This window comes from Pteropus alecto, unplaced genomic scaffold (genome assembly GCF_000325575.1).
Source record: "Pteropus alecto unplaced genomic scaffold, ASM32557v1 scaffold146, whole genome shotgun sequence".
NCBI lineage: Eukaryota > Metazoa > Chordata > Mammalia > Chiroptera > Pteropodidae > Pteropus > Pteropus alecto.
Genome location: NW_006442107.1, coordinates 935,256 through 954,620, shown reverse-complemented (window position 1 = coordinate 954,620; position 19,365 = coordinate 935,256). Strand labels below are relative to the sequence as shown.

Below are 19,365 nucleotides of genomic sequence, written 5' to 3'. Positions count from 1 at the left end.
GCTTATCTACACCTGATGCACACTGCCGGCCATCTCACAACTCCAGCATCATTTGTATTTTCTCTGCTTAGTGGGTCCTGCTGAGAAGAGTAGCATTAAAACCAAAGCGATGCTCACTTAATTAGTTGTATATCAGTGTAAACCCATTTATTTAGCATATCAACATCATGTGTTTCACCTACAGGTCACCTGAAACACTTCTTCATCATGCACCCTGGGTAGGGAGAAATCTATAGTGGTTTCAGATTGAGCATTTGTAAATTTAAATCTTTCAATTAATCATGGATCATTTAAACTCATAGTAATTTAATACTGCTTATTTCTAGTTGAACTGTCTGTTGTTAGTTTGAAATCAAAAAAGCAAGACAACCATTGTCTTTGTTAATTCATTAATAATTTTAATAATTTTAAGAGAAAATGATTTTCTAGAAAAAACTTCTTTCTAGAAAACACCAGTGTAAAATCCAATTATTGTAACTTATGAGTTAAAGATTTACTTGCTGGAGATTTCTTAAGATTCATTTTTACTAATGGATTAACTCATGCTTCCTGAATCTTAAGGGGAACAACAACAAAAAAAATACAAATGTGAAGTTCGGTATAGTTAGAATAGCTATATTCTCCTTCCTTGTATAATTTTTGTAGCTAATAGCTTAAAAATAAATTGTTTAACCTTTATAGATATAAAAAATCAAGACTCAAAGAAATTAGGTTATTGGGCCAAAGTCACAAAATTAAACAAACCTAGCCATTCCTAAGTCCCAGGCTAGGGCTCTGCCTCAATATTTAGATATATCATCATTCTGTCCTTGGAATTCATTGTGCAGATCATACATATTTTATTATCAAGGGAGAAAGAAGGAAATAATCCAGGAAATCCAAAACCTTTTGTCAGGGAGATCAGCTTGGTCTTTAAGATTGTAACCCCTCATCTCTCATTTGCTTACCTTCCTCTCTGAAAGTGACATGGGTTTTCTTGATCACATTCTGGAGATAAGTCTTCATATTTAGAAGTGATCACAGAGGATCTTGACTGCTAGGCTATGATTATATCAAATTAGCAGCTGGGGCCCATGGAAAGGATTCTTTTAATTTCTGTCTTTCCTTTTCTTTTGCTTTCATATATTACTGTCTGATAAAGCTAGTAGACATTTCATTTAAATTATTCATATTTAGATTATCAACGTAATGCCACTCTCCAAAGAAGTCAATATGAAATCTTTTTTGTAGGCTACTCCCTAGGTCTACAAAAAGAGGAAAAACTGTCAAAAATTCTGTCACTTCTTGACATTGAAGAAAAGGAGTTTAATATCTTAATTTTAAAGAAATTGTTTTTTGTTTTGTTTTGTTTTCTAATTAGTACTGTTTCCATTTGTTCTTTGGGAAGGTAGGATCATGGTTCTCTTCCAGTGTGTCGAAACACCACCAGGCACGTTAACGTGTACCATACCTTAAACGAGCCCATCCATGGAGAAAAAGCATGCAAAGAAGGGGGTCAGGGCTCCAAGAACAAAGTGACTTTTAAATTGACTTCCATGGGCAATGTAGAAAAGTCCAGATAGTATCAGAGGAAGTTTGGCAAAGCCCCATGTGCAACTGAAATCCAGGAAGATTCTATAAGGAAGAAAGGGCTCAGTGTTCATGGTCTCCCAACAATATCAATTCATCAGCAGGTGAGAGGCAGAAAGATTGCTTCCAGCATCCTCTTCAGATTGGACCAAGCTCCTAGCCATCACTAATCCAAATGCAAGGTTATTATTCTGCTTTCTCACTTGAACAGAGTCCATGCCATGAAACTGGTTATTTTATATAAAGATGTTTATTTGGTTTCAGTGGCATAGAAAATGCGTTCAGGATTTAGGCTTTTGGGAAGGTCACTGGTAAGGTCTCAGGCATGAGGTAAAGGATTAAAGGCATGTCTTACAGACCAGTGGAAGAATAGGAATGCAGACAAGAGAATCGGGACAGAAGCCAGTAACACATGGTGAACTACAAGTACCCAAAAGAAGGGAAAAGCACAGCCTGGTGAGCTTGTACAGACCCAGGCTTCACCCGTGTCCAAGCTTAGAATGTCTGAGAAAATGCTGGATCTACCCATATACTAACAGTGTAGTAGTGGTGGAGCTAGTGCACATCCAAGAGCTGACCCAGCATGTCAGCTTTCAAACACAGGATGTTTTCATGAGAATATGTGTTTTAAAACATCTGTTCCCCTTTTCTAAAGGGAAATTTTGAGACCAAAGTTGTCTTATTGGCTGTTGATAAATCTCTCTGGGAAATTTCCCTCACAGTCTGTTCTTTAACTTCCCATTCAGAAAAAGGAAAGAAAAACACTTAAGGCCACATAGTACACTACTAGACAAACCTTGCCAATAATGAACTCTACGAGACTATTTACATTCTTCTCCTGTACTGAAATTTTATTAAAATAATTCTCCCTTGATCTCTTAATCTCCAGGGACCTCAGTGTTCTCTCCAACAGAATAAAGGAAGGTCACTCAATGAACTCCGAGAGCCCCTGAGGTTCCAACATTCTAAGTTTCTTTGAATCTGTGAATATTACTTGAGAAAAGGCAGTCACTTGAGGTTTAAATATTTTGTGTGGTCTTTGAGCCAAAACAGTGTCTACAATTCCTTTTGTAAAATGCACAGTGTCTCATATGTTGTTCAACACTCAGTAGGTTCTACATGTATAACTGTTGCCTGTACACTAGAGACAATCATTATAATGATCTTCTTCCTAATGGGTTTGAGCTGTAGTGCTCTGTAGGCATACCTGCATCATGTTGTCATAATAACCATGTTTCAGACAAGTGTAATACACTCTGGATCTACCCAAGTGTTTAGGATCCTGGGCAGAAAATATATCATCAGAATATGTTTTTATAGTGAGAACTGTAATTTAATTTCTCTACGTGCAAAACTCCAAGAAAAAGTACTCAAATAAATATTAGGGGATTATATAGAACACTCTGATAAATTCTAAAAGAATCTTTATTTTTATGTGTTTCCTAATATAAAACAGGCACAGGCCTGTTTGATTTTCCTACATGAAAAGCTATACCCATGCCATTTAATTTTTCTTGGCATTCTCTTTGCAGATATCTATGTTAAAGTGAATTGATTTGCAATATATGTTAGACATACATTGCATATGTTTGGTTAAAGGTTAAATTAAATTTTTTTTTGGAAATAGTTTATTTTAAAAAGTTAAAAATAAATGTAATAAGTAGATTTTGTCATCAAGAAAACCTGTCACAATTGTGGCAAAAATATATAGAGAAACGTAAAAGATATATACGGGAAGTGTTGTTAAAATGCAACTGCTTTATTAAACATAGGGAAGGAAGAGGTAGCTCATGGAATGTTCTAGGAGGAACAGCTTTCCATGGCAATTAAGCTAAACTCAGAACATTGTGAACATTCTAGAATGGAATGTAAACATAATTCAGAAAATGCAACTCAGAGTAGGAACTCAGTAGATCCATTCGCAGGCTTCACCAGTGCTCTGTGAAAATGCCTCTTTAAATTTTGTGCTTCTACTTAACTAATCATCTGCAGTATTAATGTGAATTACACACGTTGGAGCATCTGGAAGGCCACTGTACCGCATCGCTCTGCCAGGGTTTTTAGTGCCTGCCTTTGTATTTGGGTTTACAACTAAGTTGGCTCCAGGAACACTGCATTTATAGCCAGAGGCTAAAAGATAAAAGGATAGAGGTAGGCTTGATAGACAAATAGTTTGTTCGCATTCCTTGAAGACCACCTGGCATTTCATTCTCTGGAAGAATGAAGGTTTGCCTATTGTTCAACCAGAGAAAATTAGAAGTGAAAACTGAGCATATATGACAAATCCAAAATGACTCGTAACATTGGCAGTCAGTACCAAATTTCCATGGCTATTTTGTTTTAGCCCAACAGTCTATGCATCACATTAAATTATTAATGTTAATTTAAATTACACTGTTTGTATAAGACTTAGAGGTCACTCTCTAGTGATAAATCATTCCATCTGCAGATTTTTGGTCCTTGAAGGTTAAGGAAAGCATGAAACGATATAAATATGAAGGAATTACATGCTAGGCCATGGTATGAGAAAAGGTATTTTTGTTAGGATTTATCATTTATTTTGCTTAGCATATAGCAAATTGCCAGCCTGCTAGATTATTTGCATTCATTTCCGATAAGCAAATGCCCCCTATTTCTCTGATTGTAGAATATTTTTTTTAATTTTATTAACTAGAATTATGTTTTCCAAAGTATGGTCAGTACAGCTTTTTCTCCCAAAATGCATAGTATGCCACTGGGATCGTTGGAATTCAAATATCGTCAGTGACGATAGAAAAGAACTGAGGCAAACTTCTTTCTGTGGTTCAGTTCAATACCTTCTATGCTGAGGTCCCGGTTACGATGATCAGAATGACAAAAGTCCTCAGGTATGTGAGGAACGCTAGCTGATTCCATAAGACTTTGTAAATTTTTTATTTTAGGCTATAGGGACAAAGTTATATTACTGCTCAAAGTAATATGAGCAGGATTTATAAGGCAAATTTCAGGCTCAAAAAGAAAAGGTAGCCATAGTTTATAGCAGACAGAAATGTCATTTAGTAGAAAACCCGCAGTTCTTAAAATGACTTGCATGAACATTAGGATGTATTTTATTGAAAGAAACTATACTGACCAGGACAGAATAATACCTCTTTTTTTTCCAAAAGAGAATTAGTAATGAGATTCTATCAACTTAGCCATGGAAGTTGTCTTTTGGTTTTTTTTTTTTAATATCTAATACTCATTTGTAGACTAGAGCAAACATTTCTTTTAACTGGACAAATATTCCTTGGTACTGTTAAAAACTTTAGGGCTTATGTAGGTGGGTTGGTATAGGGCTTTCGACCCAAAGCTGAGATTGGCACCGAAAGAGCTCACATGGCACTTCACAGAGTGTGATGAGCAGTCCAGAGCTCCCAGGTAACCTTTCACAGCGTCATCTGAAATCCTCTTGAAATTACACATGACTGGTGGGACTTCATCAAGAGAGCCCAAATCAGAATTTGTCTTCCACTCAGTAGAAATAAAATGAGCCCATTCATTGTGTCAGAATTCATCCCTAAACTGTAGAATGAACAAAAACCTAAAATCAATGCCAATCCACCAGATTTGGCTTATTACATGCTTGAGATTGATCCCCAGACTGTTTAGATATTATTTTCATTCTTCTGTGTTTTCTATTTCAGGGCCTACTCTTCCTAAGACTCATGTTAAAACAGCCTCTCTAGGGTTGGCTGGAAAGGCAAGATCTCCTTTGCTTCCTGTGTCTGTGCCAACAGCCCCTGAAGTATCCGAGGAGAGCCACAAACCAACAGAGGATCCAGCCAATGTAAGGCCGTCTTTGAGATTCATGCTGTGCCTCACGAAGCAGTGACTAGTACTGTGCAATTCAGTCTAAACCAACCAGGGCTCTCCATTAACCACAGGCCATTGTTGCTCTTATTGTCATTTGTTCTATTTTCTTACACTTGAATCTAAAAAAAAAAAAAAAAAAAATTTAGAGATAAAATTATTTGAGGGATTTAGTTAAAAGTAAATAAAGTCAATCTTAGAAATACAAGCAGATAGCTATAGAATGTGTGACTTTCCATATATACGTGCATATGTATATATGTGTATGTGGTTATGTATTTATATATATATACTGTGTGTGTGTGTGTGTAGTGTGTGTTGTGTATAATTTATACTATATGTGTGTGTGTGTGTGTGTGTGTGTAGTGTGTGTTGTGTATAACATATACAGCAGGTTTCAAATAACATTTCATTGAGCTGTTTTGTTATAACGTTGTGAGATGCCATAGGACCTTAACTCTTGTTTGTATCAATTAGCCTATGGTAAAATTGGTTTCATTATACATCATTTCAGTATATGTATAATGATGATGTGACTGAGGACTTGTGTGTGTGTGTGTGTGTGTGTACAGTAAGCTATAGAACCTATTAATGACAAGTGAGGGTTTTGTGTGTATGTTTGTGTGTGTGTTTCCTTTCCATGGGATGAAATACCTTGGCATACCTGGAATTAAAACTATATAGTTATTCCTTAAAATAAAAAATAATATAATAACAAAAAGCTATACTCTGAGAAATTTTCTGACAGTATCATACACATCACTTTTAAAATCATAAATAGTGCAGAAATAATGGACTTCAGAAGAAAATACAAAATGAAGAAATGAAGGAAAGAATTTAAGGGAAAAAAGAAAAACCAACGTATTTAGAAAATAAAAGGGGGAAGTATATTTATTTAATGAGAGAAAAAGTTTACTAAGGGTAGAAGCTAAAATATGATCAAATTAGAAAAGTTCAGAATGAAAATCAATGAAGAAAAAAAAATCTGAACTTTAAGAGGACAAACAATTCTTCCAAAAATATACTGTGAAAGAGATTTTATTAAAAAGTTGCCTAAAGCCAGCAATTCTAAAAATCTAGAGTGCTTCTGAATATAATACAAGAGAAAACATTTGAAAGAAGTCTAAGGAACTAACATATCAGATACCTTGAAACATAGAGGACTGGAAGGAAGAAAAGAAGATGGTAAAAAACATAAGAATCATCTCATTTGTACAATAATTTTTTTCTCTATTTTATTGTTTTCAGTAAAATGTTTTAACTACATGGAAGCCATGAGTGAATGGTTTGTGTGTGGATGTTTGACAGAAGTATGTTATATTATTAACAGGCTTTTTGTATATTTTTAAAAGATTCAAGTTTATAAGACTCTAATGTAATACTTTGTCAGGGTATAGCTATTTACCGCAATATTTGTTTAGTCTCAGAGTTATTAGCCATACCTCAAATCAGATCAAACTCCTAAATTTATATATCTCATCTCATAAGGAATCATATCAAGTGGCCCATTTTTACATCTAAGGTTGATTCTAAAGAGTGACAGCCAAAGGTATAATATGAAGAGCAGTAAGAGTATACATTCAAGGAAATACAGAAATGGCAAAAATAATCTGTATCAGCAGTAACCTATAGAAATATAATGTGAACCATGGGTGTAATTTAAAAATTTTAAGGAGTCACAATAAAAAGATATAAAAATAAATAGGTGAGGTTAATTTTAATATCTTTCAAGTAACCCAATATTTCCAAAACATTATCATTTTAACATGTAATTTATATTTTAAAAATTGTCAGTAAAACATTTCACATTTTTTGTACTAAGTGTTCAGAATATGGTGTGTATTTTATAACACATCTCAATCCAGACTATCTACATTTCAGAAATCCAATAGCTACATGTGGCTAGCAGTTGCTGTATTGGGCAATGAGATTGAGATAATTCATGAACAGCCATCCAGACATCTAAGACAGCATTTCAGAAGGAAGTTAGCAATTAATCACCTCACTTTAACCTCCTTTGTCACATATAGACCAGTCTTTTGAACCAAATTAGCTGCTTTTCAATCCCCATTAAGCTCTGAAGATGCATAGTAAATGTTTAATACCATGGCTTTGAGTTGCTTCTTTAGTGGTTAGAGTGGCTTTGTGGCGATCCTCTCATATAGTCTCCCCCAGTGTTTTCATGTATTTATTTGGCAGCATTCAGTAGACACTCTGACTATGGTACTAATGCTTCCTGGCCTACACAGAGCTAGAAATCATGACTCAGGCCTCAGTTTAGTTCACTAACTTAACCAAACAAATGACCTAACCAAGAATAATCAAGTATGGCAGTTCTGCATTAGTCAAAACAAAGGGTATATTGAGAAAGGAAAACAAAAAAACTAACAATTATTCGGCAATTACTACTCGCCAACACTGCCTTGCTGAATCCTCCCAGGTTCCAGTGAGGGAAGCTTGCTATTCCCATGACAAATAAGGAGACAGGCTTGAGAAAGCCAAGTATATAAAAGAAGTGGGATTTATATGAACACCACAGCCCCACAGCCTTGTTTCCCCCAAATGAACGACCGTCAGAATTACCTGGGAAGTTTTAGAGAGAAAGAGAGAGAGAGAGAGAGAGAGAGAGAGAGAGCGCGAGCGAGCGAGAGAGAGAGAGTGTTAGTTTCTAACTCTTTGTAGACATGCTCAATCAGAATCCCTGAGACTAGGGACCAGAGGATCTATGATAAATAATAATGCCATGTTCCTTATTACATGGTTCTAGTAGCTCACAGCAAGTGAGAGTTATAGAGAACCATGGTCACTAAAATTTTGCAGTTCAACCCCTTCATTTAATACACCAGTCAGATTTTGCCATAAGTTACCTTTACAACCATTCATAGAGCCAGCTCTGGTTTGAGGTGAGAATTTTGTATCCCCACATGAACTGGAGTCATAACCCTCATTTGTCAAGGCAAAGCCGATCAAGTCCCCCAAAAGAAAAAAATAAAAAAGGTGCCTAGGTTAGGTTCCAGAGAAAAGACATCTGGTGATGTAAATTCTGTTCCTATCTTCAGGGGCGACCAATGGAAAGGAAAAGGGCCTAACATATTGAATGTGTACTGTGTCGGGACACAGCGATTAGCATTAAACATGCCGCAGGTTGCTCAGAATAGTTTATGAAATAGATATTATTATCAACATTTTATAGCTGAGAACTATATATCCAGAGAGGTTCACTAACTTGTCTAAGACCACACAGCTAGTGATTGATAGAACTCGATTCGAAACAAGATTTTTTTTTTTTTTTTGACTCTTAAAGCTTTTCCCTCGTCACAAGGATGAAGTTGGTGAAACAGTATGCAGTCATCCATCGCGCTTCTTTTGTTACCAGCACCCTCATTCAATGATTATTTTCTGAGACCTGTCCCTGGCTATGGGCCACTGTGTCATGCTTGAGAATAAAGAGTAAACCAACTGGACGTGGCTCTGTCTTCGTAAAAGGACCATGTCAGTATTCACCCGCACTAACTCTTTGCTCTCGTTTTCTCTGTAGGTGTATGAACAGGATGATTTGAGTGAACAAATGGCAAGTTTGGAAGGGCTAATGAAGCAACTGAATGCCATCACAGGCTCGGCCTTTTAACGTGTATTGCCGAATCGATGAGGTGAATTTTCCGGGAACTTCGCAGCATACCAATTACCCATTAACAGCACACCTGTGTCCAAGAACTCTACCCAGTGTACAGGCCAACCGTCAGGACTGTTCCGTCCTGGAAGATCCTGAAGCAGCTCAGAAGGAATAAGCATCCCTTCTTTCATAGGCATCAGGAATTTAAAAATGATGACTATGGGGTCCTTAAACAAAAGCAGACACGTCTCCACTGAGATGTCGAAGTTGAAGCTGCTGGAATAGTCCTGGGTCTTTACCACTGCAGCGATGACTCTGTCGTAATGAATGCTTTTGTTTTCCTTCATTGAGGCCCATCATTTTCTTATGTGTACATCAAGTCTTACAAAATGCAAGTGCATTATTTAAGCCTGTACCATGCCATGGCAAACCAGTGCGAGCTCACTATTTTGTTTTCAATTTTAAAATACAAAGCACCCATGGGAATTCTCTCACTACATAGCACTAAAAGGTTGGATGGTTTCCTGACAGCACAAAAAGTAAATAAGTAAAAAACAAAAGGCAGCAAACACGTATGTTTTGTAACTCAGTCATTCATCTTGCCCAAGTGCTGGATATTCGCAAGTGGTTGTAAAATTCACCCATCTTTGCAAGTACGTATTTGTAAATTCACCCTTGGTTAACATTTATGTCCGGAGAACTAGAACATAAAAATTTGGAACGGCTGGCACCCTGCCAGCAGCAGTCCATTTCCTGAAAGAGGATACAATATGCAGTCTTCTCAGACACATGGTAATTATGTGCTTAAGCTTGTAATAGGACACTTTTCAATTTGGGTGGCTTTTGTGCCATACCACACTGTGATGACATTTCAAAGCTTCACTAAGGCCGTCTTCCTCAGGAGTCTGACTGGAAGACTTCCCTACTCTCCTCGTCCCTCCCTGAGTTCTCCTTGGCAGCCAACCTTGGGCAAGATGGCCAGTTCCACACATAGCATGGCCTCCTGACCAACAGGGTCCTCTTCTCCAACAGGGTCCTCACTGACTTAGAGTGAGCAGTATTGGTAAGTGGCAACCACCAGGCTCTGTCATCAAGGAAAACTTCTATCCCCTCACCGTCTCCCGCTCCCCAGCCTGCCCATAGCCACAGAGAAGCAGAGGGGAAGAAACCACTTGAAACTTCCGTCACATAACTCCAGTGGCTACTTTTCAAAACTGTACCTTCCATGGGAGCTAGAATTTTACACTTATATTGCCATGTTTATCTACAGCTTGGAACTAGGTGAAATTAAGAACCTTTTGAGTGCACCCTTTTAGTTTCTGAATTTTCAGCTGCATTTGGAGTTATTCCCTGTTTATGCAGCTGAATCGCCAAAAGAGAGCTAGTTTGCATATTTATCAGTTAGACGACTTGAAAACCCAATAAGAGGGTTTCAGCTGAATTATTCCTTTCAGCTCTGCCTTTGATTTCAAGCTTGAGTAGGTCATAATTTTAAAAGAGCATGGAAGGGATAGGATCTTTACAACCTAATAGCTCCTTTTATTAGGTGGGTAATTAAATATGAATCCCTGAATGAAATATTTTGAGCAAAATGGCACTGTAACAGAAGTAATAATTCAGATTATTTTTTTACAGTTTTATGTCGGGAAGGAAATCTGATGTCAAAGAGAGGGCTTGTTCAAATTGTTCATTAGAAAGTCTGGTCCGTTTGTGAAATGTTCCTTCAACAAGAGTGCTTGTCAGTTTACTAAGATTCTCTTGAAGTCCTTCTGAAGAGCTATGTGACGTTATTCTTGGGGCAGAATACTCTTGTTTGACATCTGGGCACTTAGGTAGACAGCCCTATGCTGACCTGGAACAAGGCATTACACAACATAACATTGAATGTTGCAGAAGGAATTCATTCCTTCAGAAAAGAAAATGTTCATTAGGCTGCTCTTACCTTCTCAAGGTCCTAGAATGGCTTCCCCTTTCTAATACTCACAAACAATGAACATTTTCCAAAGGCATCTGACACCCACAGAAGATCATCCTGAGTTTGGAACAGGCTGCAAATCTCAGACTTCAGGGGTTGAGTTGCATCTTCAGTCCAATGACTGTATCTGGACAATCAAGAGAACTAGTATTTTCACAAAATTCTAGATTCTTCTAGTCAAAGTCAATGACTTAGGAAATAACATTTTTAAAAAATATGTGAAAATACTCATTGTTTTCAGCGGGAGGTATTTTTTGCTGTGTGCTATTGAAACTCTTCATTAAACAAATAGAATGGTTTATTTTAGTAATTGGCAATGCTAATAAGTCTTAGCTCCATGTAGAGAATGTGAAGAAGGATCCATTTAAAATTCTTCTCTCAAGAGAAGAATTACCCAATGTTTTTACCCAATGATTTTAATATGCAATGACTTTACCCAGTGATTTTAATATGCAATGACTTTACCACGGCTTCTACACAACTCCATTCCCCACTCTCTCAAACAGTTCACACGTGTGTACAACTGCCTTACCAAGTTTACAGGTAACTTTGTAATTTCCTAGTCTCCGATCTCCCGACAAGAAGAAATCTGTTAATACTGCAAGATGGCCTCGATTTTGCTCGTACACCGAGTCTAGCTCATGACATACAAGGCTCTTAAAGCTCATAAATCTCTCTGACTCCCATGGGGCGATGCCTGCCAGCCAACCAGCAGTGCTGCCTCCGGGACCCATTTCTCCCTGAAAAAGAAGAAAATAAAACTTGGCAAGGTGTGTTCAGCCTGCACTGTGCTGAACTGTCAAACAAGAGCCGCCTCTTGAAAAAAAACATGATATTTTCCTTTTGTATTTCATACAGATAAGAAAGCTATTTTCTTTCCTCTAGAAATTTCTGCCTTTGTTAAAATCACAGGAATAGAGATAGCTCAAAATGCATAGAGTATATTTGGATGATGCTCTAGCCAAAAGTTAAATATTTCTTACTGATTCACATTCAATAAGAAACCAGTTTATAGCTACCTCTAAGTAAAACAGAGTTATAAGTTTCTAGAATATTTAAATAATGGAACTTTACATTTGGGTATTATAAAATACATGTTCAATTGAACAATCTGAAAAATAAAAAACAAAAAACAAACATATCAAGCCAGAGATGTAAGAGGTGAATTTATTAAGGCTTCCTGTCAGGGGTTGGATATAACAATATTCTCTTCAAAATAAGGGTTGTTCAAAATGACATTTATGTTCAGTCCTCTGCCTTGAGGAGCTTAGTGTGTCATTCCAGAAAATATTGAGAAACTGTAAAGTTTGGCACTCACTGGCTTTCCCAATAAAGAATCTCCAAGTACAGGTCTTTCTGGAAGCCTTCATGGTCTGTGCTTCAAGACGGTTTCTCATTTTTATCCACCCTTTTGATTCACCTGTGTGTCACATATAGCAACTGGACTGTAATTTCGACACACACACACACACACACACAAAATTCACCTCTAAAGAGATTATCTTACCATTTTAGATAAAATTGGTGTGTTTATAGAAAACAGAATCATCTGAACTTTAATATAGATGTGGCACAAGGTTGCTTTTCTTCCCTCAAGCAGTTTACTTCATGCACCCGCAGGCCACCCTGAACACAGAGGTTAGGATCCTAGCCTGTTCGTAACCACGTACACAACCCAGAGCCCATAACATTCTAGAGCTGCAGAAGCAGTCACACACTCACATTTACACTCCCTCTCGTTTCAATCACTTTCAAAGAAACATTTTACTAATAGTTTGTATTTCTCTAGTAACTTTTGGAAATCACTTTAGTAGTATTCAGAAAAGCTTTTCACCTTATTCCAATCTTTTAAATTGGATATTTTGGAAAATCATACATAGATGTTTTTTAGAAAATTCCATTCCATTGAAAAATATGTACTCCCATGTCTCAATGTAACTTACTATCCAAATACCTGCTTCCAAAAGGTACTGATTCTGAAAAAGAAATGCCTGAGTATTTCCTGGTCAGAGAGGTTAAATCAGAGACCAAATACCACGTCTATGTCAGCAAATGAATTATTACTTCCGCACTGTCCCCTGCCACCATTGGATAACGCTCACTTGGCAGACTTCTGGTTGCACTCTGAAGGATTTCTTCTCCTGCTCTCAGTAGAGAGCCTTTGTACATTGTCATCCTATGATTTTTGGTTGGAGAGCAACAGCAAAACCCTACAAGATGTCCTAAACACAGACGCATGGGCCAAGGGATCTCACTGTGTGCTGAAAGTGTGTATTTTCAGATGCAAGAAAGGAATGTTAGGAAGGAGGAGAAATGCTGTTTTTTATTATTGTAGGGTAAACCTGACAGTTCTGAACTTTGTGAATTGTCAGCTTGATTGGGGGCTGGGTGGGTGGGGATGGGGCGTACTTTTTATAAGTAATATTTAATTTATTCTTTAGAGTGGCTTCTTTTGGGATAATTTATGATTAAATGGGAGATCTGGTTGGGAATCTAGATACGGCTGTTAAAGCTGCAGTGTTCCATGTCTCAGAGGGACCAGTTTGGAAATGAATTGTCCACTGCTGAGTATGAGGATGCAGCCAGGCAAAGCCTCCACTGAAGCTCCATCGTCACCGCCTTCTCCCTTTCCAGGGTCATTCAAACAGGACAACACCAAACCTAAAATATTCTGATAGCATTTTGCAGATCAATGCTACTCATTCACTCAAAGGGCTTTGCAATTCAAGCAAATTGTTAGTGTGCTAGTAGTAGGTTTATTTGGTAGAAATGGGTATACTACAGCTTTAACTAGCCTTAGTGGAAAAAGAAAATTTTTGTTGCTACAAAACACCTTTTTTAAAATAAAAGGTATTTTGAGCCTACAAAGAGTTTCTTTAAATTGTCAGACTCTAGCATCGTTAACCAAATTAGACTAGTGATTGCAATATTTAAGTGTAAATCTTGTTCTATGAGAAAGGAAACTTGCTTCCCGTTTAAAACAATGACTGTTTCTACACGATCTTGTATACTACTACATGAGGAAAAGGGGGTTTTGTAATCACTGTAGAACAGTCTCATATTCATTTTTTATAGAAATGTTATTCCAATGGTGCATTTTTTGTTTAATAAATAAAGTTTTGATACAAAGTTTCTTCTTTGTGTTATTTATATTAAATGGCTGACAAAATCACCCAACCCTTACACTCACCTGTGTATTCTTATCCTTAGGATATATATTGCCTTTTATTTGATATCTGTGGCAGAGGCTGTCCATACTCTGCCATATCCTTTTGGATCCTTATACTGTTTTTATGCACATGTTCAATATGCTTCCACCCCTACAGTCAATACCCATGCCTTTTTGGAGGGCTGCCTCAGGCTGCAAGAACATGCTTTGCTCACATGCATAAGAGCTGGAAATGCCTGATCACACCTTACTCATAGCTGATAAAAACTTGAGCCCCTTTGCCCCTGACTGAGACAACTCAGAAGTGTAACCCAACTTCCTTCTGGAGTTCTCCTGCATGACTGAGCCAAAGCGACTCTCTGAGGAAAGATACTGCTCCGCAATGTTGCCCCTTAGATATTGCACCTATTTGGCTCACCTCCCTTCTCTGTCCCTCTTTCTCCATTCCCCTAATGATTTCTCCTGGGAGCACTTCATAACAAATCAGTTTTACACAAATATTCATGTCAGGTTATGTTTTGGGAGAATTAACCCAAGACAAGACCTTTAATCTTTATTCCCATTTCAATGCACCAACACCAAGTAAATGCAGTACTCTAGCCTCCAGACACTGCATTCTTACAGTGTCAACAGCAGGACATGGGGACACATATGAATTGAACAATATATTACTACAATCGTTGAGAGATTAAGTTGGGCATTTAACCCACTCTTTAAGAAAAAGTCACATATTAATAAAAGCGTTATTAACTTTTGGTCAAGGAGAGAATTCTTAAGTTATTGCTTGAAAGCAATGCATCACAGATGATAAGACAGGTGAGGCTTTAAAAGTCATCTAGCTTTTCCATCAATGCTTTTCCATCAATTCCATCTAGAGAAAAAAATCGTGTTTAAGATTTCCAAGGACCTAGAGATATTGAAATCTTTGTGCAGTGGTACTGGGAATGTAAACTAGTGCAGCCACCATAGAAAATAATGTGGTGATTCCTCAAAAAATTACCATTTAATCCCATAATTCCATTTTTAGGCATATACCCAAAAGAATTAAAAGCAGGGACTTGAAGAGATATTTGGACATCCATGTTCATAGCAGTATGATTCACAATAACCAAAAGGTGAAAGTAACCCAAGTATTCATCAACAGGTGAATGCATAAACAAAATATGGTACATATACACAATGGAACGTTATTCAGCCTTAAAAAGGAAGGGCATTCTGACACATGCTACAACATGGATGAAACTTGAGGACATTATGCTAAGTGAAACAAGCCCATCACATAAGAACAAATAGTGGGATGATGCCATTCTATGAGGTACCTAGAGTAGTCAAATTGGTAGAGACAAAGCAGAATGGCAGGGACTTCTGATCAAGATGAGGAGTAGGTAAATGCCGTCTTTGCCTCTTCCCATGATCACGTCAAAATTACAACTAAATTATAGAACAACCACCCTTGAGAATCACCTGAAGACTAGCTGAACAGACAACTATAACTAAGAACGTAAAGAAGAAGCCACATCTAGACTGGTGAGAGGGGCGGAGATGCAAAACAGGCTGGCCCCACTCCTACATGTGGCAGTTAAGAATTGGGAGGGATATATCAGCTGCGGAAGTCCCCCATTGAGGAGTGAGGGGTCCCAGCCCCACACCAGGCTCCCTAGCCTGGATCACCAGTGCTGGGAAGAGGAGACCCCACTTCACTTCACTGTGAAAATTAGTGTGGATTCCATTCAGGTGAGATAGACCGCTGATGAGTCCCAGGTGTTTCTCTTACCCGAGCACTGACTTACTCACTGACAGACTCACTTGCTCTGAGCTCTAGCACTGGAGCAGCAGCTTGAAAAGCACCAGGGACATATGGGAGGAACTGAATTGTTTGGCTCTAGGGCGAGGGCCTCAGAGGCAGCTCTCTCCAGGATTAAAAATACTGGCAGGCATCATCACTCCTTTGTTGAGCCCTCACCCCATGGAGCCAGCAGGGGGTCACCATTGTTCCTTTGTTGAGCCCTCCCCCAACAGAGCTGGCAGATGGTGCCATTGTTCCTTTGCTGAGCCCTTCTTCCATTTATCCTGCAGGCCCAAGAGGACACCAAATCCGAGTCTCCATCAAACTCACCCCTCGCTGGTGATTCCCTGAGAACCTGTCCCACCCAACTTGCACACAAGCCAGAAGCTCTTTCAGCAGCTGTCCCTCACAAGCGGCTGGCCTGAGCCCACTTTGTGGACTTCCCTAAAATCTCTGAAAGGACCACAAACCCAAACAAGCAGCAGCTGGCCTTGGTGATCCCTACGCTTCTTGCTAAGCAGCCCCAGCCTGGAACTAATGGCAGCTGACCCGGGTTCACAGCAGAGCCTCTCCCAGGTGCCTCCAGCCCAGGTATCCTGAACCTGCATCAGAGCCTCTCATAAGAGGCCTCAGAACCAACACACCCAGTGGCCGGCTTCTGAACTCACCAGAGCCCCCCACACAATTAGTGCTACCAATGATACACCCAAAGAGTGGATTCAGCAGGCATCATAACCCACTATAGTGAATCCTACTCTGTGAGATTAGCCCCAACACAACAGCTCATCCACTGTAGTCAAAGACAGTCCTAAAGCCAGTCAGCCTGGGGGTCAGCACACCCACTGACATGCAATGGCAATCAAGGCTCGGCTACAAGAGGAAGGCACACACAGCCCACATAAGGGACACCCCTGGAGCAACCAGCTCAGGTAACCAGGGAGACTGTGCCACTGGGCCTCATAGGATATCTACTACATAAGGCCACTCTGCTAAGTTTGAGAGATGTAGCAGATCTAACTAATAGTAGAAAAAAACACAGAGAGGCAGCCAAAATGAGAAGACAAAGACATATGTCCCAAATGAAAGATCAAAACAAAGCTTCAGAAAAAGAACTAACCAAAATGGAGACAAGAATCTGCCAGATGCAGTGTTTAAAACACTCGTTATAAGGATGCTCAGTGATCACAGTGAGAACTTCAACAAAGAGACAGAACACATAAAAATGAAAATAGGAAACACTTTTTAAAAAGTCAAATGAAGAAGACAATAACTGAAACAAAGACTACATTAGAAGAAATCATCAGGAGGTTAGATAAAATAGAGGATCAAATCAGCAATTTGGAAGATAAGGTAGCAGGAAATAACCAATCAGAACAGGAAGGAAAAAAAAAATCCGAAAAATGAGTATAGTTTAAGGGACCTCTGGAACAATATCAATCATACAAACATTCACATCAGCGGGGTACCAGAAGAAAAAGAGGCCAAGCAAGGAATTGAAAACTAATTTGAAGAAACAGTGACAGAAAACATCTCTAACCAGGCAAAGGAAATAGACATACAAGCCCAGGAAGTGCAGAGAGTCCCAAACAAGATGAACCCAAAGAGGCCCACACCAAAACATGTAATAATTAAAATGTCAAAGGTTAAAGACAAAGAGAGAATCTTAAAAGTGGCAAAAGAAAAACAGTTTGTTACCTAGAAAGGAGCTATCATAAGACTTTCAGCTGATTTCTCAACAGAAACTTTGCAGGCCAGAAGGGATTGGCATGAAATAGTCAAAGTGATGAAAAGCAAAGACCAAGATTATTCTACCATGCAAAGCTATCGTTTAGAATAAAAAAAAGACATAAAGAACTTCCCAGACAAATAAAGCTAAAGACATTCGTCACCACCAAACCAGTATTACAAGAAATGTTAAGGGAACTTCTTTAACAAGAAGAAATGATCAAAAATATGAATAATAAAATGGCAATTACTACATACCTATCCACAATTACTTTAAATGGAAGTGGATTCAATGCTTCAGTCAAAAGACACTGATGAGAAAATGAGAACCTTACAAATGAGAGCCTCACTTTAGACTGAAAGACACGCATAGACTGAAAGCAAAGGGATGGGAAAAGCTATTTTATGAAAACGGAAACAACAAAAAAAGCTGGAGTGTCACTACTTATGCCAGACAAAATAGACTTTAAAACAAAGGCTATGACAAGAGACAAGGAAGAACCCAGTAATTTCATTTCTGGATATTTATCCAAAAACCCAAAAGTGTAATTCGAAAAAATATATCCATCCTTATGTTCATTGCAACATTATTTATAATAGCCAAGATATGGAAGGAACCTAATTGTCTATTGATAAATGGATGAATAAAGAAGTGAGAGATTATTTATATATATACATATACATATACACACACACACACACACACACACACACCACATACACATACACACAATGGAATATTACTCAGTCATTAAAAAAAAAGAATAAAATGTTGCCATCTGCAAAAACATGGATGAACCTAGAGGGTATTATGCTATGTGAAATAAGTCGGACAGAGAAAGACAAATACCATATGATTTTACATATATGTTAAATCTAAAAAATGAAATAAATGAACAAACAAAACAGAAACAAACAGATACAGGGAACATTTTCATGGTTGCCAGATGGAGGGATGTTGGGGGAATGGATGAAAGGGTTAAGAAGTACAAATTCGTAGTTACAAAATAGTTACAAGGGTATATAAAGTACAGCATAGGGAATATAGTGAATAATATTGTAATAACCATGTATAGTGTCAGGCGGGTACTAGACTTAATGGGGCAATCACTTTTTAAGTTATATAGAAGTCTAATCACTATGTTATACACTTGAAACTAATGTAATATTGAATGTCAATGCTAATGGAAAACAGTTTTTTAATTTTAAAAAAGTAAGATATAGGGAGGGGAACATCTCTTGAGACAATGGTTCTCAGCCTTGGCTGCACATTAAAATCATACATCATTTAAAATACTGAAACCCAACTCTCATTGCAAAGTCATTAATCACTGGAGATGGGTTAATGGTTTTAAATAACCAAGGTGATTCTAACGTGCAGACAAGATTTTTAAAAAATCAGAGAGAGGTGCAGTCTAATTCCCCACCCTATGTATCTGGGGGTGTTAGTGACAGCTTCGACAAATGGCATATGACAGAAATGACTCTGTCTGGCTTCCAAGGCTGGTTTGTAAAAGGCCATATGGTCTTGCTCACTAGAACATTCACTGTTGCAACCCTGGGCTATCATGGAAGAAGTCTGACAATGCTGAGGCTGCCATGTGTAGCACATAGTGAGGCCACATGCAGGCCCTCAGGTTGGCAATCCCAGTTACGGAGTTATCCCAGCCCAGAAGTCAGACAGGTGAGTGCATGGA

General features: G+C 38.2%; 1 protein-coding gene across 1 annotated transcript in view; it reads left to right on the top strand.

Annotated features, from left to right (window-relative positions):
- The window catches only part of DCC (DCC netrin 1 receptor), a 1,008,917-nt gene extending 999,889 nt beyond the window's left edge, over positions 1 to 9,028 (top strand). The window contains exons 29-30 of the mRNA XM_006919890.1: positions 5,235 to 5,377; positions 8,939 to 9,028. Coding sequence (XP_006919952.1) covers positions 5,235 to 5,377; positions 8,939 to 9,028 — 233 coding nt within the window. The remainder of the gene's footprint in view (positions 1 to 5,234; positions 5,378 to 8,938) is intronic.
- The last annotated feature ends 10,337 nt before the right edge of the window (positions 9,029 to 19,365 follow it).